General features: G+C 32.3%; 1 protein-coding gene across 1 annotated transcript; it reads left to right on the forward strand.

Annotated features, from left to right (window-relative positions):
* Positions 1 to 12,485: 12,485 nt before the first annotated feature.
* Positions 12,486 to 20,152, forward strand: LOC132736163 (uncharacterized). Its single transcript, XM_060723251.1, has 2 exons — positions 12,486 to 13,587; positions 18,170 to 20,152. Exons 1-2 carry the CDS (start codon positions 12,505 to 12,507, stop codon positions 20,114 to 20,116), a joined length of 3,030 nt encoding a protein of 1,009 aa, XP_060579234.1. The 5' UTR covers positions 12,486 to 12,504; the 3' UTR covers positions 20,117 to 20,152.
* The last annotated feature ends 1,823 nt before the right edge of the window (positions 20,153 to 21,975 follow it).

A 21,975-nucleotide genomic window follows, 5' to 3' on the forward strand; every position in this document is an offset into this window, starting at 1 on the left:
AAAATTTTTGGCAAAAAAAAATCAAAGTTGGGTGGTTAATTTTTTTCTAAAATTTGTTGGTGCCTATCGTTAATTAGCCAAATGATCAATAATTATTTTTGGGTTGGGGTTTACCAAGATAGTATAGGTCTTATGGCGACTGTCCAGCTTTGATGATGGAGAAAGATCTAAGGTGCACCTTTATGCACTATTTCAGGCAACGATCGGGCACCTGAGCGTTTCTCCTTCCACCGACGTTAGCTGGATAGCATTCTCACAGACGCTGGCGCGGATCGAAACCTACAGCGGTGAGAGGCAAATAGTTCAAAGTCAACGACCATAACCACTCGGCCACGGACGACAGTGACCTAAATTGAGACTAATGTTGAGATAACTTCATTCAAAGTTTTGCAAATTTTTTACCATTCTACGGAATATTGTTATGTGTATCCTACATGTACAGTAAAACAATCCATATTCCTTATAAATATCAAACAATATCAAAATGATTAAGGTAACGCACTGAATGAGGAAAATTCTAAAATAAGTCATATAATGCGACATCTTTTCAGGTGAAAAATATATAAACTGGTACAATATACATGTACTGGTACAATATACATGTATGTTACATCTAGTGCTGCAAATCATGTGTAAAACATTTTTTTCTAAATTATTTTTATTATTATTATTATTATTATTATTATTATTATTATTTGGTTGTTGTATCAATCCGTTAATATGATAAGAAGATAAGAAACGGACTGTTAATGATTTTAAAGCTTTAGCTGAATTTCTGGCACAAGACTAATTTTATCCAATAGGCACAGAACTGCTTATGATGGCATCTATACAATATTTTTTACTAGAAAGAAAAGGACATCAACCGACAACATGTACGTACACATACTTATCTAAATCGACTCGGTATATATTATTTTAAATTTAGATACACTATAATAAACAGAATACTTCTTGTTGCATAGTTATAATGTCCGAAAGCCATTAAATACCACAAAAGTGTTTTATGCGTGTCCAAAGTCTATGAATGATTGTCATGGAATGAAATGAAGGAATCAAATTTAAGGTGCCATGATCACCGTCTTAGGATGTTTCTAAATTTAACATACTACTATTTGAAGAAGCTGGTGTTAGGGGCTTGAACGGTATATGCTATCCATAGTACGAATAGGCTCTTTGGAACCGAATCTGTAAAACTAAATTTTAAACGTATTTGGCTAGGTTGAAAATATGTTTCTTCACGGTTTTTAGAGGTCAATATACATATTATTTATAATTTGACATGTCGCTCAATACATATAAACCGGAATGAAGAGTTTTGCACATTGTGCACCAGTGGTTTGTCACCCCGACAACCAGCCCTAACCTTATAGGGAACTTTTTCTTCTTATAATCTAATCCCCGGTAAAAGCCCTGCTCTGCTAGAATAGCAAAATTCTAAGTAAGACACCAACCGCACTGCAGGCTGGAAAGTTCCCCACTAATTTGGTTTTACAGCTAAAGAATCGTTTGGGGACAAACAAAAGGTTAGCCATTTATACCCTAAACCGAACGTGATCAACTTTTGCCACTAGAGCCAGGCAAGCCTGAACATCTATACAGAGTCTGACTTAGCTGTAGTCATTTAACCATTGTATACACAGGTCTGTGAGAGACCGGTGTGTATACAATGGTCATTTACCGACCAATTTGAAATTTTCATTTTGATATCCCCGAAAATATGATTTTCTTAGCGATATATATAGATATATCAGATATTCCACCAAACTGTAATTATGAAAATAAAATACGTAAAATATGTTTTTAATCAAGATTTTTGTACAAGCATATCAAAATTTCCTGTATGAAATTCCAATAAAGTCATCTGCTGGACCAAAATAGTCCGAGGATGTCGTTTTAATAAAAAAAAGTCTGAACCACTTCAACATCGTGTATACATAAACGAAATGTGATTACAATATAACAAGCCATTTTCAAATCATTTAAACACGGTATTTCACATGTATATCACAAATCTTCCGTTGCTAAAATGAAATTATGAATTGAACAATATCTAGAACAATATCTCTCAGCAACAGGAAAAGTAGTATAAAAAAATAAATGTTTTTACATTGTATCTGATCCCCCACCCCCACCCCCAACCCCCCAAAAAAAGTTTTAAAAAATGGTGGGGATGTCCAAATTGTAAAATGCACAATTCCACTTATTAAGTGTGGTTGTAAAAATCAGCAATAGAAACGGGAAATTGCTGTATTGTTCGTTAATTAATAGAAATTCAATCAATGATACAATGAAGACTAGTGTTCAGCACAAGATATAAATTTATTCTGTAAGCCTTAATATATTTACTAGAAATACTGAGCATGCGCAAACAAGCGTCATTTTAAGATAAGGAAGAAAATAAAACGTAAAATTTCAATTTAGATATGTTTCTATTTATATCCAATTTATTTATTATACATGTATAGACAACAAAAACAGCAGGTGGGTTGTGAAAAATATCAAATTATGTAACTGGTGAAAATAATATGAAAGGGGAATCGTCCGGGAGGGGGATTGTCCGGGATTCAGGATTTTATGTAACCATTCGTACTTCAATTTAACGTCACTAATGAGAGAATGCGAGAAAAGTCGTGACTAAACTGCCGATAAATATGAAACCCGTCTGTCTCTGTAAAAGGAGTGCCTTGTATACATGTTAAATGGTGTGTACGGTTATTAAATATGGTAAGAATTGTTAAAGTTACAAAGCGATATTTCAGGATATTTCATTAGCTGGCCATTTGTTATTGACTATGTTCCCGGTCTGTATAACCTTTATCAGTTCTAACAAACAATTAATGATGGAAACACAGAAGTCTATACTTTTATATCGTAACAACACGTTATTTTTCACCACTAAGTTTTACAGACTTCATCTCAAGACAGACATATTTATAAAGCAATTACTCATTACTGTTAAGAAATTTTTATTTATCACTGATAAACATAGTCATCATACTAAATATTTCAACCCAAAATTTCTTATAATATACAAGAGGGAGAAAATACATTAACTTCCATGAATTGACAAGATTGCAGCCAAACTTTAAAAAAAAAAGAATAAAAAGGCATATATTGTGACAGTTATTTTAAAAAAAGTACATGTACTACTTTTAAAAAGCAACTAACGAGTCTAGAAGAAAAACTGCAAACAAGATTTAATTTTATTTTTGTTGCTTTGATTTTTTGAACATCATTCATGATTTTTGTATAAAATAAATAATATTATCACCATGTAACGTTGATTTATGAAACTATTTTTAGCTCTATAGTCTTCTTTTATTTATGAGAAATACGTCTGAAATTCGAGCTACCAGTGGCGAAAACAGATTTTAATATGAAAGTTAATGTTCAAGAAATGTCATCCTAATTTGTATTTAAGCATAAAATAAAAAAACAACGTTTGTTGTTTTTTATGCAAGATGTACTAGTATTTGTCCCCATCTCGTGAACTTTAAAATCCGTTTTCTCACTCGTATCCTCTATAATACATTACTTTCCTATCATATTTCTTATAACTTGTGAAAAAAACAAGATATATTATGTAGTTAATCCATAGTTAATGTATGGTGATTGGTCACCTTATTCTTTGACGTATAATTATATAGATATTTGAGTCTGGTTCTATCACGGAGAGTGCGTCCAAAGTTCAAAATCGTGATTGAAATGAAATTAATTATCACAGTTTTCTGTTGTTTTGTTTTCGGAATATCTTTTCTGTTTTTTATTGTCATAGTTGTTTAAAACTTACTCAAGAGGTCATAGATCAACCAATAGACCACGTGGTACAAAATATTTCACAATTCATATCTGACAATGCATTCGATGTGTTCGGAACAAAGCGAATTTTAAATCATAAACATGGAAAATTAAGCAAAAAATGGTTTGATTAAGGATTGCTTCGAGGCAAAAAAGGAATTTAAGAAAGCACGTAATGTTTTTAATAGGCACAATACAGTTGATAATCGCCTCCATTTTATACATACGCGAACGCGTTATAATAAAATTAAACGATCTGCAAGACATAAGTTCAAAATAAAAGAAGGCTTAAGAATAAATAACTTAGCTAAATCTCAACCCGGAAATTTTGGCAAAACATAAAAAATACTTATAAAGATGATAAAGAAAAGACTGATACATTAAATGTTGAACAACTATATGACCATTTTAAGGCACTATTCGGCGAGGAAAGCCAAAATGAAAATCAAAACTTTTTTTATTTAATGATAACTTAATTGATGAAGATCTAGACGCAGAAATTAATGAGTGCGAGTTACGGGAAGCTATATTTTCTCAAAAATAATAATAAATCACCAGGCTATGATAAATTAATATGTGAAATTTTTAAAGCAGCCTACGATATCATGTCTCCATTGTTGCTTAAACTCTACAATAGATTGTTTATTAATAGTGAATATCCTAAAGTTTGGGGGAGGGTATCATTACGCCTGTTTTCAAAAAAGGAGATGTTAATGATGCTAAAAATTACAGAGGGATTACACTTATTAATATTCTTGCGAAAATTTATTCCCAGATATTGTTAAATAGACTTAGTAAGTGGTCAATAAAACATGATAAAAATTTGTAGTGAACAATTTGGTTTCCAAAAAGGAAAATCAGTGTCTGATTGTATCTTTATTTTTTTCATGCAGTTATATCAAATGTTCTAAATTCGGGTAATAAGTTATATTGTATTTTTGTTGATTACGAAAAATGTTTTGATAAAATAGATAGATCGTTTTTTGTGGCAAAAGCTTATTGCAGAAAATATTAGCACGCGATTTGTTAAAGCAATGAAATCAATGTACACTACTGTAAAATCATGTGTAAGGTATAATTCTACATATTCAGATTTTTTCAATTCTCATATAGGCTTGAAACAGGGAGATCCGAGCTCACCTCTGATCTTCATGTTCTTCGTAAATGACCTTATAGACAATATTAACACTGATTTAGAGGGTATTTTTACAATTAATGAACTTAAGCTTTTTCTCATTTTATTTGCAGACGACCAAGGTACTTTTTTGCTAAATCCCTGAATCTCTACAGGCAATGCTAACGGATATTGAAACTTATTGTAATACATGGGGTTTGAAAATAAATACATCTAAAACAAAAGCAATGATTTTTGAAAAAGGCAGGCATACACAGCACATTTTTTATATTTACAACACACCAATCGAACTTGTAGAATCATTTAAATACCTTGGAATTACCCTCTTTTTAAAAATGGCAATTGGTTTAGAACTCAAAATAGAATAGCTCAACATGCCTCATTTGCTTTACATAACCTGTTTAAAGTATTTAAAAATATAGAACTGCCAACATATCAGAAATGTAAATTGTTTGATTCTCTAGTCGGTTCCATTTTTAAATTATAATTCGGAGATATGGGGAATGCACGATGCTAAAGATATAGAAGTTATTCATACTAAATTTTTTGCGTAGAGTCTTAGGGGTTAAAAAAATCTACTAACTTGTCAGCACTTTTATGGTGAGCTTGGTCGTCACCCGTTACATATTACTAGAAAACTTAACATGATAAGATATTGGTCAAAAATACTTAAAACTTAATGATGCATCACTTGTTAAGCAGACGTATTTACTTCTTAAGTCAGACACAGATGTTGGTCGAAATTATAACGGAAAAAAATTGGGCTTCTTTTATCAAAGACACCTTGTCAAGTCTTGGCTTTTCATATATTTGGGACAATCAGTTTGATATAGATATACCATACAATACTATTAAACAAAGATTAATTGACACCTTTCTACAAAGTTGGTATGCATCTATCAATAATTCACCAAGATTACAAACATATTGTATATTTAAAACATTTCTTTTGAAAATGGAAAAGTATTTAGATTATGTCCAAGAAAGTAAATATAGAACTGCTTTAACTAGATTTCGAACTTCTTCCCATAATTTATTTATAGAAACTGGTAGATACGAAAAACATTCCTAGAGAACAGCGATCATGTAAATCATGCAATATGAAGCAAATATAGAGTGAATGCCACTTTCTCCTTGTGTGTGTCCCAACTACCGAGATCTTAGAACAAAATATTTTAAAAAATACTACTGCCATTGGCCTACTATGAATAAATTTAGATAGTATCTTGTCGTCAGACTCAAAGAAAACTATATGTGCCTTAGCTAAATTTTTTATATTGGGCAAATCAGAAACGTATATCTTAATCTGATATTTTTTTCTGAAAAACTATATTGTTGATAAGTACAAGTATTATTTGTTCCCATATTAACTTGTATTCTTCAGAAAATTGTGTATAATTGTTAACTGCTATTTTTCTCACTGTACATGTGTATCATTGTAAATTGGCTATAAGCAATGTATTTTGTTTTATGCTTAATAAAATTCGTATTCGTATTCGTATTCGTTTAAAAGACGTGACAATTAAATGATTACCATAAGAAAAGGTGATTTTTTTTCTCTATAAAATTGCTAGTGAATAATCAAGATAATTACCAAAATACACAATAAGTCGAAAATTCATCTTAGAATTAAGTTGAAATTAGTGTTTTTTAAAAGGTCTCATGAATTCATTTAAATTTCTGAAATAAATCTTAAATGCCATAAACCTATTCTGTGAATAATATTTATTATTTATCTTGCTGTATATTGCCAGAACAGTTATACATGTCAGTCGCAACTTTTTGGCCCTTTCCGGAAGTATTCAGAACAGAACTGTTCTGTTCTGTTCTGTTCTGTTAGTAAGTATTCGAATAAGGACCTAAACACAGAACGGATAAGGTATTACGGTCTTACCTATCTTAAAAACTAAACATGTAAACAAATAGTGTTGTTTTTTTTGTTTTTGTTTTTTTTAATCATTGTACTTGTTGACTTAGTTTATTCTATTATATGGAATACAAGGCCATCTAAATAAAGTTGATATAAAAGTATATAGAGCATTACTTCTTTAAATATTTGTTGAACATGGAATTATGTGGATGATACTTCGGATTTAGTTTAAATTGTACGTCAATTAGCATTGTTTAATTGTCTCTGACCGTCAAACATTTTCTACAATCATGATTTTACCATTTTCGTTGGATATCAATAAATACATTCGTTACTCCTTATACAAAGATCGATTTATTTACATCTGAAGACAGTGGTAGAACTACTTTCAATACGTATTCAATCTGAAATTATTACACAAATCACGTGGTTAAAGCATTAATACTGGTATGTATTTTAAACTAATGGTATAAAACGCAAATACATTTTCATTCGTAGATTACTGTATGGTGGTGATGATGGTGATGATGATGATGATGATGATGACGACGACGACGACGACGATGATGATGATTATGATGATGACGATGTTGATCATCATCATAGTCGTCGTCGTCATCAACAACAACATCAACAAAAAAAAAAAAACAAGAAAAAAAAACACAAAAAAACACACACAAAACAAAACAACAGCAACAACAGCACTTCATTTGTGTGCAAAGATGATATTGTTAGATAACATCTAGTGGAAAAATATATGAAGTTTGTTAAATGTACTTTATATTTGGTTTAAATCGCGCACAAAATAGTATTTAATAACGTAGATTAGTTTTAGTTCCATCGATGTAGTTAGTTAAGTACTTTTACGGATTTTTTAATTTACAAAGAGCATGTTTATGTAAATGTAGTGCTTATTTTTGTCTGCTTCAAGATCAATTAGAGGTAACAAGACATGTTTTTGATAATAATTATCCGTTATGTCTTCCAGAATAGATTAAGATATTCCTCTTGTATAATGGCAGGAAATAATAAGTTATATAGATGGACGTACAATGGTCATGTATCATGAACAACATTGTTAAAAATAATGACCATCATTTATAACTATGTCATTTTTGTATTGATTGATGTTTAAAAAAATGTCTAACAAACTAGGATTGTCAGAAGTTGTGAAGATCGGCTAAACTATCTGGCTTGCCCTGTGCCTCTCCACTGCGTGCATGTATCGTAATTGTCAACCCTTATACCTGGATGGACGGCGAGATTCCAAGCATTTTTGAATGCTTTTACTTGTTGTTGCAACTACAAATATATTTCATTCGGAATATTGATATGTTTAGTCTCGATATATTTACAAGAACTACAACGTTTACCTCATGCGATGTTAGACTTTCATTTTTCGTTTTTTTCTGCTGTATTATAACGAATCCAAGAGACGTAGTGTACATTTTCTTAATTTGAAGTGCTACGAAATCTGAACTTACTTATATAAGGTAAATGTAATGTCTGTTTCCCATGACAACGGTATGTAAAATGAGTATAATTTCTCCGGAAATAATTTATCAAAACATAGCAAAATATAAAGCCAAACAGATTGACGAAATAATTCATGGTAAACAATAACCATTTCAAAAATCATCTATTAGTTCATTCAGAGAACTGAACAAAAACTTATTAGTTCTCACAACTATATGAAAACTATTACTAAGTTTTCATTATTTAACACGAGTTTCATCGTCATGTTTTCAGAACACAGACCATAAGGAAAATGTTATTCACTTTTGTAGTTAATGTAAATTCAATAAATTGAAGGTTTATTTCTCCGGAATAAATATTTCCATTTCCGTTCATGAACAGGCTCAATCAAACCGAGCCTGCAACATTTTCAATTTTGTCGTTTCGTGCGTTCTTTAGGGATTCTTTATTACTCTATTTTACTTTCGTGCATGCCATGTTGAAATCCAGGCCTATAGAGCTAAAACAATTTCGCATTTATAGGATAAAATGTATACTTTTTCCGTCAATAAATTTCATTGTATGCAAAGAAAATTGTTGTCTGAAAAACTATTTCAATCTTATTTTTGGTGCTTTAGATATTAAAACATCGTCTTATTAATACATTTGATGGAAATTGAGATTGTCAGAAATAATTTTAACAATATCGTAAGTTTTACATGTGGACACATGTTTTCTACCTGGATTTCAATTAAAATAGCTGATGGAATTCTTCAACGTGGTGACTGTCGTCACAAAACAGGGAACTGGTATTGGGTGTAGATTTGAATTAAGGTTAAAAGGGTTCGATTACAACACCTTTCCTTTTCACGAGAATCAGACATTAATTCGACCCACAAATGTCAACAGGACAGCGTCCGTGCATGTTAGAAATAGATGCTCGGTAATTACGGGGCACCTTATCAATAACATCCATTCTGATCAAACAGTACAAGCTGTATTCTTATGAAGTATGATCCAAGCAAGAAACACGTTTAAAATTTTAAAAACTGGCTGTTGCTAACTTTTCTAAGATGTACAATTGAAATATATATACCTACAGGTAATACTGTATTTGAAGTAGAATGATACATGCAGTTTTAAAGTGGATTGGTCTACAATGGACACAATTTTATAAGTATTTCCAATGTTGATAAAAACAATAGAAATGTATGTATCATTTTGATATTCTTATAATATATAACTCTTGAACAAAAGTGTTCGTAATGATTTAGTATGAATATTAATATGATGAACGTTATTATTTTGTTCTAGAACTATTTATTATCTTCTATATATAGGTATCTATATATAGATCACGTATTTCACACCTACCAACAATATCCGTATAATCATGTAACTCTTTCATGGTTTGTTGTCATATGTTACTATAAATACTATCAATATAATCATTTTGATATATTTTCATTTTGGACTAATTGTATCTATAACGGCTGACGTCAACAAGGTTCAACTGGTTTGAAGATGTAGGGTTAGAAAAATAACTGTGACATGAACCAGCTATAAAGTTTAGAGCATTGCATCTATAAAATAATATGTTTAAGCAAAATAATTTCACGGAACTTTTTAACTATTAGACAAAGTCCATGTGGCTATACTGTTTAAAGTTTAGTTTGTTATTTACGTAACTGTGCACCATGGCACAGACACTTGGGGTTTGGAGCTCAAAACGCTTTTAAAATCCAAATAAAATGCATATTTGTCAATCCCAGCACATGTACTGATCATATATATCAAAAAAACTTAATATAAGCCGTTTTGAAAAAATTTCATATTTCAACATCTATAATAATACATTATTATAGATGTTGAAATATGATTTTTTTTCAAAACGGCTTATATTAAGTTTTTTTGATATATATGATCAGTACATGTGCTGGGATTGACAAATATGCATTTTATTTGGATTTTAAAGGCGTTTTGAGCTCCAAACCCCAAGTCTCTGTGCACCATGGTTGATTTTTTGTATTACATGAATGAGGCATCGACATTTTACAATGTTTTTTGATGCGATACAACAACCTTATTCTGCAATCACAATCCCAAATGTTTAAAACAGAATATTTTTTAAAGAATCAATGGACTGTTTAGCTTTTGTTTGTACTAAACGTATATTTGTATTTATTAGAAACTTGTACTTGGGACACACATATAAGACGGGTTCCACAAATAAAATGATAGACAGATTTACCCTTTGGAAATATTGTAATGGCACAACTTGTCAGCTCCTTGTGTGCCAAATAACATACTTGATAGTAGAACTACCTGTCCATGTAAAAATATCCACTGGTATCTGCAAGTTTGGGAAGGTCACATAAATCTGTAGGCGCCACAAATACATGTATATGTCTTTCAACGAATTTAAGATATGAATTACTTACACACGACAATGTTGAAAGTTAAACATCCTGTATACATCGTATCATTATTTGAACACCTATATTTTTGGCGAGTTTCGTTCCGAGGGTCATTGTGTATTTTTCAGTACCGACGAATGCCTTTTACTGGGGACCTCAGGCTTACAAGTTGTAGCCGACTCGACAATTACCGCAACAATCTAAGTTACTTCACATGTTAATACTAGCTTAATACGATTTTTATATCAAGTTACTTTCTTTGACTACAACCAATATGAATTTTGTTTCAACATTGTTACTGTCAATGTTGAACAAAATATAATCGCCCAAAATATAAAGTAATGACACATTTTGTCCGTTGCTGGAAAAATGATGTCTCAGCAAGGCATTTTCGTGCAATCGCTGTCCGTTTTGGCAATATACTGTAAACATGTAATTTACTGTGCACATTTATAAATCGCCTGGAAAACTACTAGATTATTTTTTTAGAAATACAAAGTCAGTCTCCAGAAAAGAAACAATAAAGCAAAACATTAAACACTTACATACTCTGAATTATATGGCCAAGAACTTGAAGGAACCAACTATTAAAGTTTCTCATTGAAAATATTTTAGAACAACTGATTGAATCAAGTTTGTCTTTCCACAAAATATAGCCATTGATATATTATTTTATGATAATATTTCTATCATAATAGGCGATACTCATGTGTTAGAATTACGTCATTTTAGGTGTAATGGCAAATAAGTAATATCTGTTTCAGAAAATTGCGTTCTTTGTGCAAATGTTTTCCAGGAAACCTGCTTGATATTTAAATGTTTGTTTTTTGTTTCTTTTCTAAAGAACATGTTAGAATATACATGTGATTTTTTTCAGTTTATATACAAAGGACGGATGAATGGCGACTGGTCTTTTTATTTAATAAAACACGCTCTCTGCCAAGGTATCAAAATAAATATCACAGCAGCCGTAATCTAATAACGCCTTACCTTCGTTACCATGGTAACTACTTCGACGCTTACCTCGGTTTTGTATATCGCAATTCACCGATGATCCTTTGTCGTCGTATGTGCGAAATATAAATATATCGTATATATATAATTTAATCATTTGCGACGCAGGAATATAGAGAATTATATGGTATACTAGTGAACTATGCGGTACGTATACTTTACATGTTTTTTCCTTTCTCATTCATCCTAAAATAATTTGGCATATAATCTGGTAACTGTAATTGAATGCAAATTTTCAAATACCATCGAAATGAAAAGTATGCTCTTTTGATAATGATTATCATGTTGATGATGATGATGATGATGATTATTATTTAAAATTATCATTACAATTCGAAGTCTTTTAATTAAATGCGCAGAACACAAATATGATGTTATTAATATCATCAAAATTATGTAACGAATATGAAAAGTTTGGCCGGAAGTTGAAAACAATGCTGGTAAACGCTTCTCTGGAGTTGAATTTAAAGTCAAAAGGCAGTCAGTACTTATTAAAATATATTAGGATTTTATTTTGTTTGTTTGTTTGTTAATTTATTTCTAGCCAGCAATTATATTGATTGTAATTTTAGAAAATAACCATTTACATTAGCATGTAAGTATATCATTGAATTATATTACAACAGTAAATGTTGTCTTTTCATTAAGATTATATATTAAGTTAATATAATTATTAATAATACATTAGATAATCAAGCAATTTACATGCGTGTTTTTAGAGACAAGACTTAAGCTCGTTGATATAATGATAAGTAAATTTATATATGTTCAAATAATGACTTTCAGAACGTATAGGTCTGAATGACAACTACATGACAATGGATTCCAGTTATTGTGGACTCCATCTTCTGATGTGGGCTATTATTGTATTAAGTTTGGTTCACTCAGACGCTGTGTTGACAACAACCCAAATTGAATCTTTACATCAGGCATGCCCGGGATACGAAAATTGTTACAATACTGCAAGTGCTGCTTTATGTTGTTTACCATGCTCCTGTGATACTTCTGTTTGCATACACAAAGGTAACTGCTGCCCTGATATACAAACTACAAATCAAACTGAACAAATTGCAAATCAAACTGAACCAAACAAGAGTCAATCTGAATGCGTTACTACAACCATTAATTTGAATAAAAGTCAGAAACAAATGTCAAAATACGATGAAAAAGGTTCCAAGTCACACTTAGGAGTAACTATGGTAACAGGGTGTTTGCCAGCTATTAATGAAACGCGTTGTACGGAACCTGATGCAACAAAGTTTAACGAAAGCACTCCAGTATATGACTTCGACAATGGATTGACGTATAGAAATATTTTCTGTGCCCAGTGCAACAATATCAGTAACGACAACACTACTTACTTGGAACCATGGAAAGCTTTCATCACATGTTCTAAGGTGAATGTAATTAAAGCAGACATATTATTGTTTCCTATTACAGCCGAGTCAGTTTTTACATACACTGCTACGACAAATTACCACGAATGTGGCATTGACTTCTTGCCGCCAAATGGAGCAGATGTGAAACAGGACTTCTGTTTCGAGGAAACAAACATTGTCAGAGTATGTCCAGATGAATTCAAGAACACCTCCGTACGAGCGGCATGTGGCGAGTTTTATATGCCTTATATAAGTGCTCAAGAAAACGAAACATTCGTATACGGAAACTACTTTTGCTATTTGTGTAATACATTCGACAGCGATAAGGACAATCACACCTGTCCGTCTGATGTAGATATTTTTCTTCACGACGAAAATGAGTTGGTTGCTGAACTGAACAATGGTATGGGAGACGATTCACAGATTATTCCGCCATTGCTGGACGTAGAGCTTACACCTGCTAGTTATTTACCGTCTGGTGTGAGATGTGGAGAGCAGACATTTGACCCTTTCTTGGTAAGTTTATATAGTCATCTTCATGTTAGTAAATCGATAAATTGCTTGTCACAATTCAATTCATTTCTTAAATATTTTTTTTTAACTTTGCATGAACAGGAACATTTCAAGTGAGAATAAAATTTGAGGTCACTTTTTAAGTTTAAATTTGAATGTTTAAGGGCAAAAATATTGCCGATTTGTTGATATAACACTTGATGGACATTGTTGACAAAGTAAAACAAGAGCTGTCGGTAGGAATAGTAAATAAGAGTCTAGGTAATGTAGAAATTTCTAAGTTCAGAAGTAGCCATAATTATGTTTAAATCTTACTCGCACCTCCTCGGCCTTTCCGTCAAATTAAGGAGATAGACATCGAACATAATAGTTAGAATACACAGACCGGACTAACTAAACATGTACACATGGATGCATGGAGTTGTTTATTCCAATATAGCGAGTAAATGTCCAACTTTATTAAGACAATTTATAGATATAAATGTAAACAGTACATTATTTTATATCTTATACTTGTAGAAACCGAAAGTAAAAATATCTACCTCCGGATTAGGTTATAATTTTTCATCAGTGGGAATTTATGAATTCATTGTGATTGTCAAACATATTTTCAATCATAATAACCGAAGTAGACTTTCTTTTTCTTTTGATGTCAAATATATACATTCATTATACGTTATTAAAAATTATACCCTCTGTTTTTGTTTACATCTAAAACCACGTGGTAGACCTACTTTAATCCGTATCAAGTCCGAGGTTAGTATGTCTAATAGCCGAGGTGTTCAAAATATATGGTACATGTAGAGTGCTCTACAGTAAGCCTTGGACAGCGACATTCTATCATGCTCTCAAATAAGTGTGTCAAGTTACAAAAGTTACAACCCATTCCCTTCAGTAGTTTTTAAGACTTAACCAAAGTGTCGCACCAAGGCCTGGGTGAGTACAGGCCTTGGGGGTCGCCCTATTCTTTGAATAGTCGCGACAGGGTTGGCGAATATGGCATACATTTTGGTTAATAGTCTTACCCCGGAATTAAGAATCTGAAAGAAGATTTTCACAGCTTTTCAGGGTTATAACTGTTACAAGTTGATTAAAAAGCGACTTTCAAGTTTATTGAATATATATCTGAGTTTTCATATTTACAATACAAAAACTTGAGACCAATACATATGTAATAGTAAACAATAATAAACAGTCACGTGAACATGTGAGGGGCAACACTATGAATAAATATATTAGATATACAATGTATTTGGACATATCAATAATGACCTAATGTAATACAAGAAAAGGAAAGAAAAAACCTTTATTTAAATGTGTAGCTGTGCCTTGTTGAAAATTTGGCCTAATTATAGTTTTGGTGTTCAAGATAATTTTGTCAATTATCTAATTGCTATGCTTTTTGATAGGTCAATTTCTTTGGCCGTCAGTGACACGTGTTTTGTAAAATATATCAGTGTTATTGCACCGTGTATATTCAGTAACGCAGGAATGTGCAAATAACGCAGGAATTGTGCAAAAGTAAGGCAAAATTGTGCAATTTAGTGTCTGAAACATGCACCGCGATAAGTAATTGGGCCAACATTTTTCATTGCACACCAAATTGAATTGAAAGAAATTAATTAGAGCATACGGTTGCTGAGACATTTAACTTTAAACCTCATCAAAACAATTTCCATGAAAATGTTTATTTTTAAAGATCATTCGTGAAAATGACGACCTAACTATCGTATTGATGGCGATTTTTAGTTTTGTTGGCATCTTTAAAAACTTACATATTACTTTATGACTTTTTATATGCGGTGTACCCGAGACATTTTCCAATCTACTCGTGTCATATTACACTTAATTTAGACTATACACACCATTTTTACGAGGTAACGCTGAATTCGTGAATGGAGCACTGAAGCAACGTCGGTTATCTTATTAAACGTAGCTAAATCTTATTTTACCAACTTTCTTCTATTGTTATACAACACTTGTAGTTTGACAAATGTCTTAGGTATACAGGATATGAAAAAATATTGTTTTAAATGTGTTAAATGTACATATTTATTTGACGAAACACAAAAGTCACCTTCAAAACGGTAATCAGGTTGACTTTCTCACGACTGATCAAAAGAAGTTAACACATTCCTGAAAAAAATTGTAATGCTGGTTTAAGTATAATGTCGTAGCGGCCGTATGCGCTCATTCATTTCTTTAAATTTGATTAAAAATAAAATATTTGGGTCCGTTTACTTACTGCGCTATTCGTTTTGGTAATAGTGTTTCACAGATTCGGCGTTACGGTTACATTATTTGCACATTCCTGCGTTACTGGATATTCACGGTGTACTGGGCCAGACAAATAATGTCATAATTTTCTGCTTTAAATTTGCAAGAAAATCGTGCAGATTTAACGAATATTCGCACGTGGTCTATCAATATGTTGTGCATGTCGAAGCAATGATTGTACCGAAATATTAGCCAGGAAAAAATCCCATATATGTCGAATTCTGGATAATATTTATCAATTAGACAATTGTGATTTGGCAGTATAACTTTGGCATAATTATCCGTTATAAAGCTTAATTGATATGTATTGATATGTCTATAATTGGACAAATGAAATTTTTGCATCATGATCAGAATGAAAGCGAAGGATATAAATAAAATATGGTGTCCATATCTTTGTGTGAAAGGCAGCTCTGCATGCGTGCAATCCTCGCTTGGACAAAAGAGTAGTATCAAGGATCGTATTATTAGATTAATTTCAGTGTTGTTATACTTTTCTTTTCCTTTAGAATAAATGATTCCAGCACATTTAGTGTTGATAATTGAATATGTACCGCTTAAGTCGGTGTTATAGGGCATAAGATATGTTTCATTTTTTCATTATACCCATTAAACCGAGTTTGCAATTTTCATGTAAGTTATAGAATCAACAACTGTATAAGGATGTTCACCGTTGGTTAAATGAGCAACCGTTATGACAAGATTAGTACTTTTGGTCAATTAAACTATATGTCATTCCTGAAGGCCAAGATATACTGTATAATAGTTTTCAAATCGCCAACATGGTCTGTATATACATACTTTGTAGTCGTATTTCTCGTACTAGGAAAAGTTGTTATCTTTTTATACAGGTTCAATAACAAATCAGGCATTGAGCATTTACTAACACTATTTCCTAGATTGAAGTGCAAAATTTAACCTTGTACGTACAGGGTATATATACCGTATATGTATAAACATTGGTTATTTTAATTTTGTCTTATCAACTGAAAACGCAATTACCTTTTTCTTTTCTTATAAATAAAATATTGTTCGTTTGTTCGTGTACGAATTGTTTTGTTCATCAAAAATATTATTATAATTGTTAACCTGTAATGTTGTTATAAATAAATTTTAGTAGAAATCCCGCCAAAAAAACCTAGGCAACCAGCCTAATTAGTGTCTTCTAAAAAAACACAGACTCAAATGAAAATTACATTTAATTCTATATTATTTATTTTAAAATACAATTTGTAAAATACTTAATCACTAAATGTTATTTTAACAGCAACAACCTCAACGAAAATCCTACTTTTATTCAGTTCTTCTCTGTGTGTTTTAAAAGAAGTCAATTTCGTGCTGGAGAAACACATTAAGTAAAATGTTACTTTTATATTTCACCCTAAACACCGAGAATGTTAATTATTACCAATACATACTCATTTAAACACTGGCCTTAATGAGAATAGGCTTCAAACACGTACATACTTTACTCTGATTATTTCTTTCTTTCTTTTTGTTTCCTTGTGTTTTTTTTTTTTTTTTTTTTTTGGATATTGTCACATTTTCACTAATTGTCCCCTAATTTGTCACTTCACAGTTTTTATTCATGGTCACAAGAAATTGTAACTGTTGTACATTATTTTGATTGTTCTGTCAAATGAAAAACACATTTAGTAAAGTTTACTAACGTGCGAATACGAAATAAGAAACTTGGAATTGCGTCAGACCGTTTATTGAATATGCTACACTGTAAAATGACATGTTTAATTATCATTATTTTTTTCTATCATTTTAATTTTCTATAAGGTTTTTATAATTGTAAGTTATGAAATAATCATAAATTCTAACAATGTTGTAACTTGGCTATAACACCTGATGCCTCACAATATTAGCTAAACTATCTGAGGGATAACATAAATGAAATCAATGTGCATCTCACTTTGCAAAACCAATACAAGTCAAGCGTTCAAAAACACATTCAAATCATCTTCATTTTATGGAAACCATAGTATCTTAGAGGAAAGATCATTTTACATATAAAAACATCAATATTAAATTTACAGAAGATTATCTTTGTCTGTAACAACGCTTATATGATAGAAGAGAGAGAGAGACAGAGAGAGTGACAGACATACAGACAGACAGACTTGCAGGAAAACCACACGAGTCTAGAAATTCTGAATGTTTCTGCAGATATAATTTGCAGACGTTATTTTAAACATTTCATTTTCGCACATTATATAGAAAGAAAACACAATCCATCCATAGAAAATAACATTGTTATTTATTTCATAGTACGTGATTATATTTTTCATTTATATTTTAGGAGAAATGCAGGGATTGGTATTGTCCTAATGGACGTCAGCGTGTCGGCGTCAACTGCATTCCTATTTACAAAGACGTCATCAAAGCGAAATACAGTATATCTCTAAAGCTTATCCCAGACAGTTTGTCAAAAGACGTTTTCGAGAAAACAAACAAAACAATCTTCACTGATGATGTTTTAGCGCAGATGTTTGGATTTGACAATCAGATCACTACAGAAATTATTGTTCTTTCTATAACAGATGATAACTCTTACATTTATACATTTATACTGGTAAGCATAGATCGGAATTCAGTCAACAAAAGTATAATTTTTGATGAAACAACGTATGATAGAGATATAGCTATCCTCACGGAGAACGGAACCGTTGGTGTCCACGTGGAGTTTTCTGTAGGTATCAAAATAGAATTAAGTACATACCCGCTTAGCGATATTGTTATTATAGATCTTATTAAGTATACTGCTTTAATAAACATTTACAGGGTCGATGTTGAGGCCATTAAATCTTCATTCAAACATATGCAAATAAACAAACTGTCATTTTGCACACAAGTGCTTCTTCATAGAAGCGAAATTCACGATTACATTGACATCTTTGACATAATCAAACCTGACACTCGTATTAATACCGGCGAGTTTGCAAGAACCACGAACTATGAACAGGTACGCATGTGCCTATCCGACTATCTCCGCGACGCCGGTAAATATCTCGAAGAGAAACGCAAGGGTCAGGTTTACTCACCACAGGCTATCGTTTCGGTTATTTGTAATATGATGTCAATTGCCGGTCTTTTAATCACTATCTTAACGTATGTCGTTTTCGACGAGCTGCGTTCTATTCCCGGAAAGAATAACCTAATGTTATCAGTACATCTTCTTTTCGCGCAGGTTTTATATCAGTTTGGCATGGATCAGACGGAGACCCCAAAGCTTTGTATCGCTCTAGGTGTTTTCATTCATTTATTTTGGCTTACTGCAATTTTCTGGATGAACGCATGCACTTTGCATATGTTTCGGACGTTTGTAACTGGACAGAGTTATCGTTCCGTAAGAGCATTAGATCCGCAAGTCTGTTGTTATGCATTGTATTGCTATGGCATTGCTATTTCGATGGTAGCTATAAACATCACAGTTTCGATGTATAGATCCAATGGACAGGAAATCGGGTACGGTGGACGTGTATGTTATATATCGAACCCGGTTATGGTTGGTTGGGTGTTTGCCCTGCCTGTTGGCGTGATAATTATCCTTAACATGGGATTCTTTTTCGCCGTCGTATATCAAATATCAGCATCCACTATGCGTAGACGTGGAAAATCGACCGACCGCGCCAATACAGTGATATACATGAAATTATCATCCCTCACTGGAGTTACGTGGATTTTTGGCTACTTGTATCTATGGACCGATTTTACGCCCCTTGAATACATTTTCATTGTACTGAATGCAGGGCAGGGAGTATTCATATTCATTTCATTTATCTGTACGCAACGAATCACGAAACTGTACTGGAATTTGTTCCGGAAACATTGCCGGTCGTGTAGGAAGAACCGTTCGTGCGTATGCATATGTGCAAACAAGATGGACGAGTCGGAAGCTAATGCTGTAGAAATGAACACCGCAAAAATTTCGCTTACCGCAGCCTCGATCACAAAGGGATTTCATTCGCGCAAGCGCAAAGACGAAAGTAAATCCGGTTCCAATAACAAGACGCACTCGTCTTCAGATATTATAAAGGATAGTTCTAAAATTGCTAAGCAGTTGTGCAACCCTGTTGCCAATGGTAATGGTCACGTAGAAAGCAACAGTGAAATTAACATGGATTTTGTAAATTATAATGCTGGAGGGGTGGTCAGCGAGGGTCTTCAAAACGGACTTCAAAACATCGCAATCGCAGCCATTGGTTTACATGATATAGAGTTTATACCAGCCAAACATGGCGAATGAGATATGTTTAAGTCAAAACAATCCTTTGAAATACGGAAAAATACCAACTTGGTCACTATTGTATTATATATTTATTTGATATATGGTGAAATGACTTTTTGATTCTCCTGCTGTTTTTATACGGCTGAAAATTATCTAAAAGTCTGAGATATCGTAATTTACTATTCACCAACTTCTAAATTAACATATCCCCGCAACAAAATTCACCTGTGTCTATTAACCCATTACCAGATAAACACGCTTTTTTACGCCTTTTACTACCCCCCCCCTTTTTTTGTTGTCTCAAATGGTGAAAAAATGCCTTATTCATGCCCCAAACACTTGTTTTTGTTTGAGAAATGTTGTTTAAAAAAGTGAACACTTTTTCGGCGCCGCCCCATATCCAAAAGATACATCAAGGGGTTGCCAGAAGTGGGATGTGCCCACTTCTGTTTAGGGGTTTGAAGGGGGCGGCAGCCCCCTCATCGCCAAGAAAACTCTGGTCTTGTGAGGGGCTAAAATGATTCCAGATCGATCTTAAGGTAACGTGTAATCAACGAAAAAGCCTTTGACTCTATCTCAATCCATTAAGAAGTTGCAGCACTTTTGATAGAAAAAAATATAACGCAAAAAGCGATTTTGGTATTTTTTAGATGTCCCCTCGTTGCCATGGTAACAGGAAAATTAAGATAGAGCATATTGTTACAATGGCAATGGTCCAGTCAACATTTGTGCCAAGTTTAATTAGTATTGAATCAGTTTTTATAATTTTACAGCAATTTGAACTTGTTACGGGAGACTTTTCAATGGAAACAGCCATTTTTTCACAAAATGCTCATGCGGTAATGGGCTAATGAAAAACAAAATGAAAAAATTCTACATAACAACAATTTCTCTTCAAAATTATATGTTAGACCATGTTTTAACATGGAAGATCGCGATTTTGGGTCATTTCAGGTATTGTCATCATTTTCTGTTAAAGTATATCATTAGTTTGGTCCTGAGGAGACTCTTTTAGGTACGCTTGTAAATAATGTAGAACTGAGTTTATAAAACCAAAAGTTCAAAGGCAATGTAAGTCCGAAAAGTATGGTTTAAAGAAGTAGATGTCGATTGAAAACGTCAAATGAACTTTATTCAGTTATTGGCACAGTGTATTCTTTATATTTCTTTAGCCTATTTTCATTAATCGGTTTGAGTTATCTTCTTGTTAGAAAAATAATCTTAAAATGGGTAAGTGTAGCTGATAATTAAAAGAAATCACTTAAATGTCACCTGTAGTGTATTTATAATATACAATTACTGTTATTTTTGAATTAAATTCAATAAAAACAACATGCACATCTGGTTTTCATTAATGTGCATTAATTGTAGAATTGACAGTAGTGTTATCAAGGAGGGTGCAAAAATGCATTATCTTTATAAACAAAATGTCTAAACTTAAAAAATCACATGACATTTGAATACGTATGATATGGACATGTATGATTATGATGAAAATATTGTGATACAGGTTTTACGAAAAGCCGATTGTGATAGAAAGTTACATGTATATTTACTATTGATGTTTTGTTAAAAAATGTAAATTTGATAAAGTTAATTGCACACACATATTGGAAAAGTGAGAGATGTATCGTACTAGTAAAATGGATAAACTCATTACCAATTGTTGCTTATCTTTAATTTCACCAAATGTGCCCAGGTCATGATACATTGCAGAATTGTCAGTTTCATTGGTGACAGAATCAATTGTTACACGATAAAATACTTTTAACATGAAAACGTTCAGCGTCCCTAGTACGAAGAAGGCATCTCGAACAGCGTCGCCTATTGCTGGCAGTAACAACCCTTTTTTAGTTTGTGGACAGGTATTACTTTGG

This window comes from Ruditapes philippinarum, unplaced genomic scaffold (genome assembly GCF_026571515.1).
Source record: "Ruditapes philippinarum isolate M1 unplaced genomic scaffold, ASM2657151v2 ctg5942_1_1_1_1, whole genome shotgun sequence".
Lineage (NCBI taxonomy): Eukaryota > Metazoa > Mollusca > Bivalvia > Venerida > Veneridae > Ruditapes > Ruditapes philippinarum.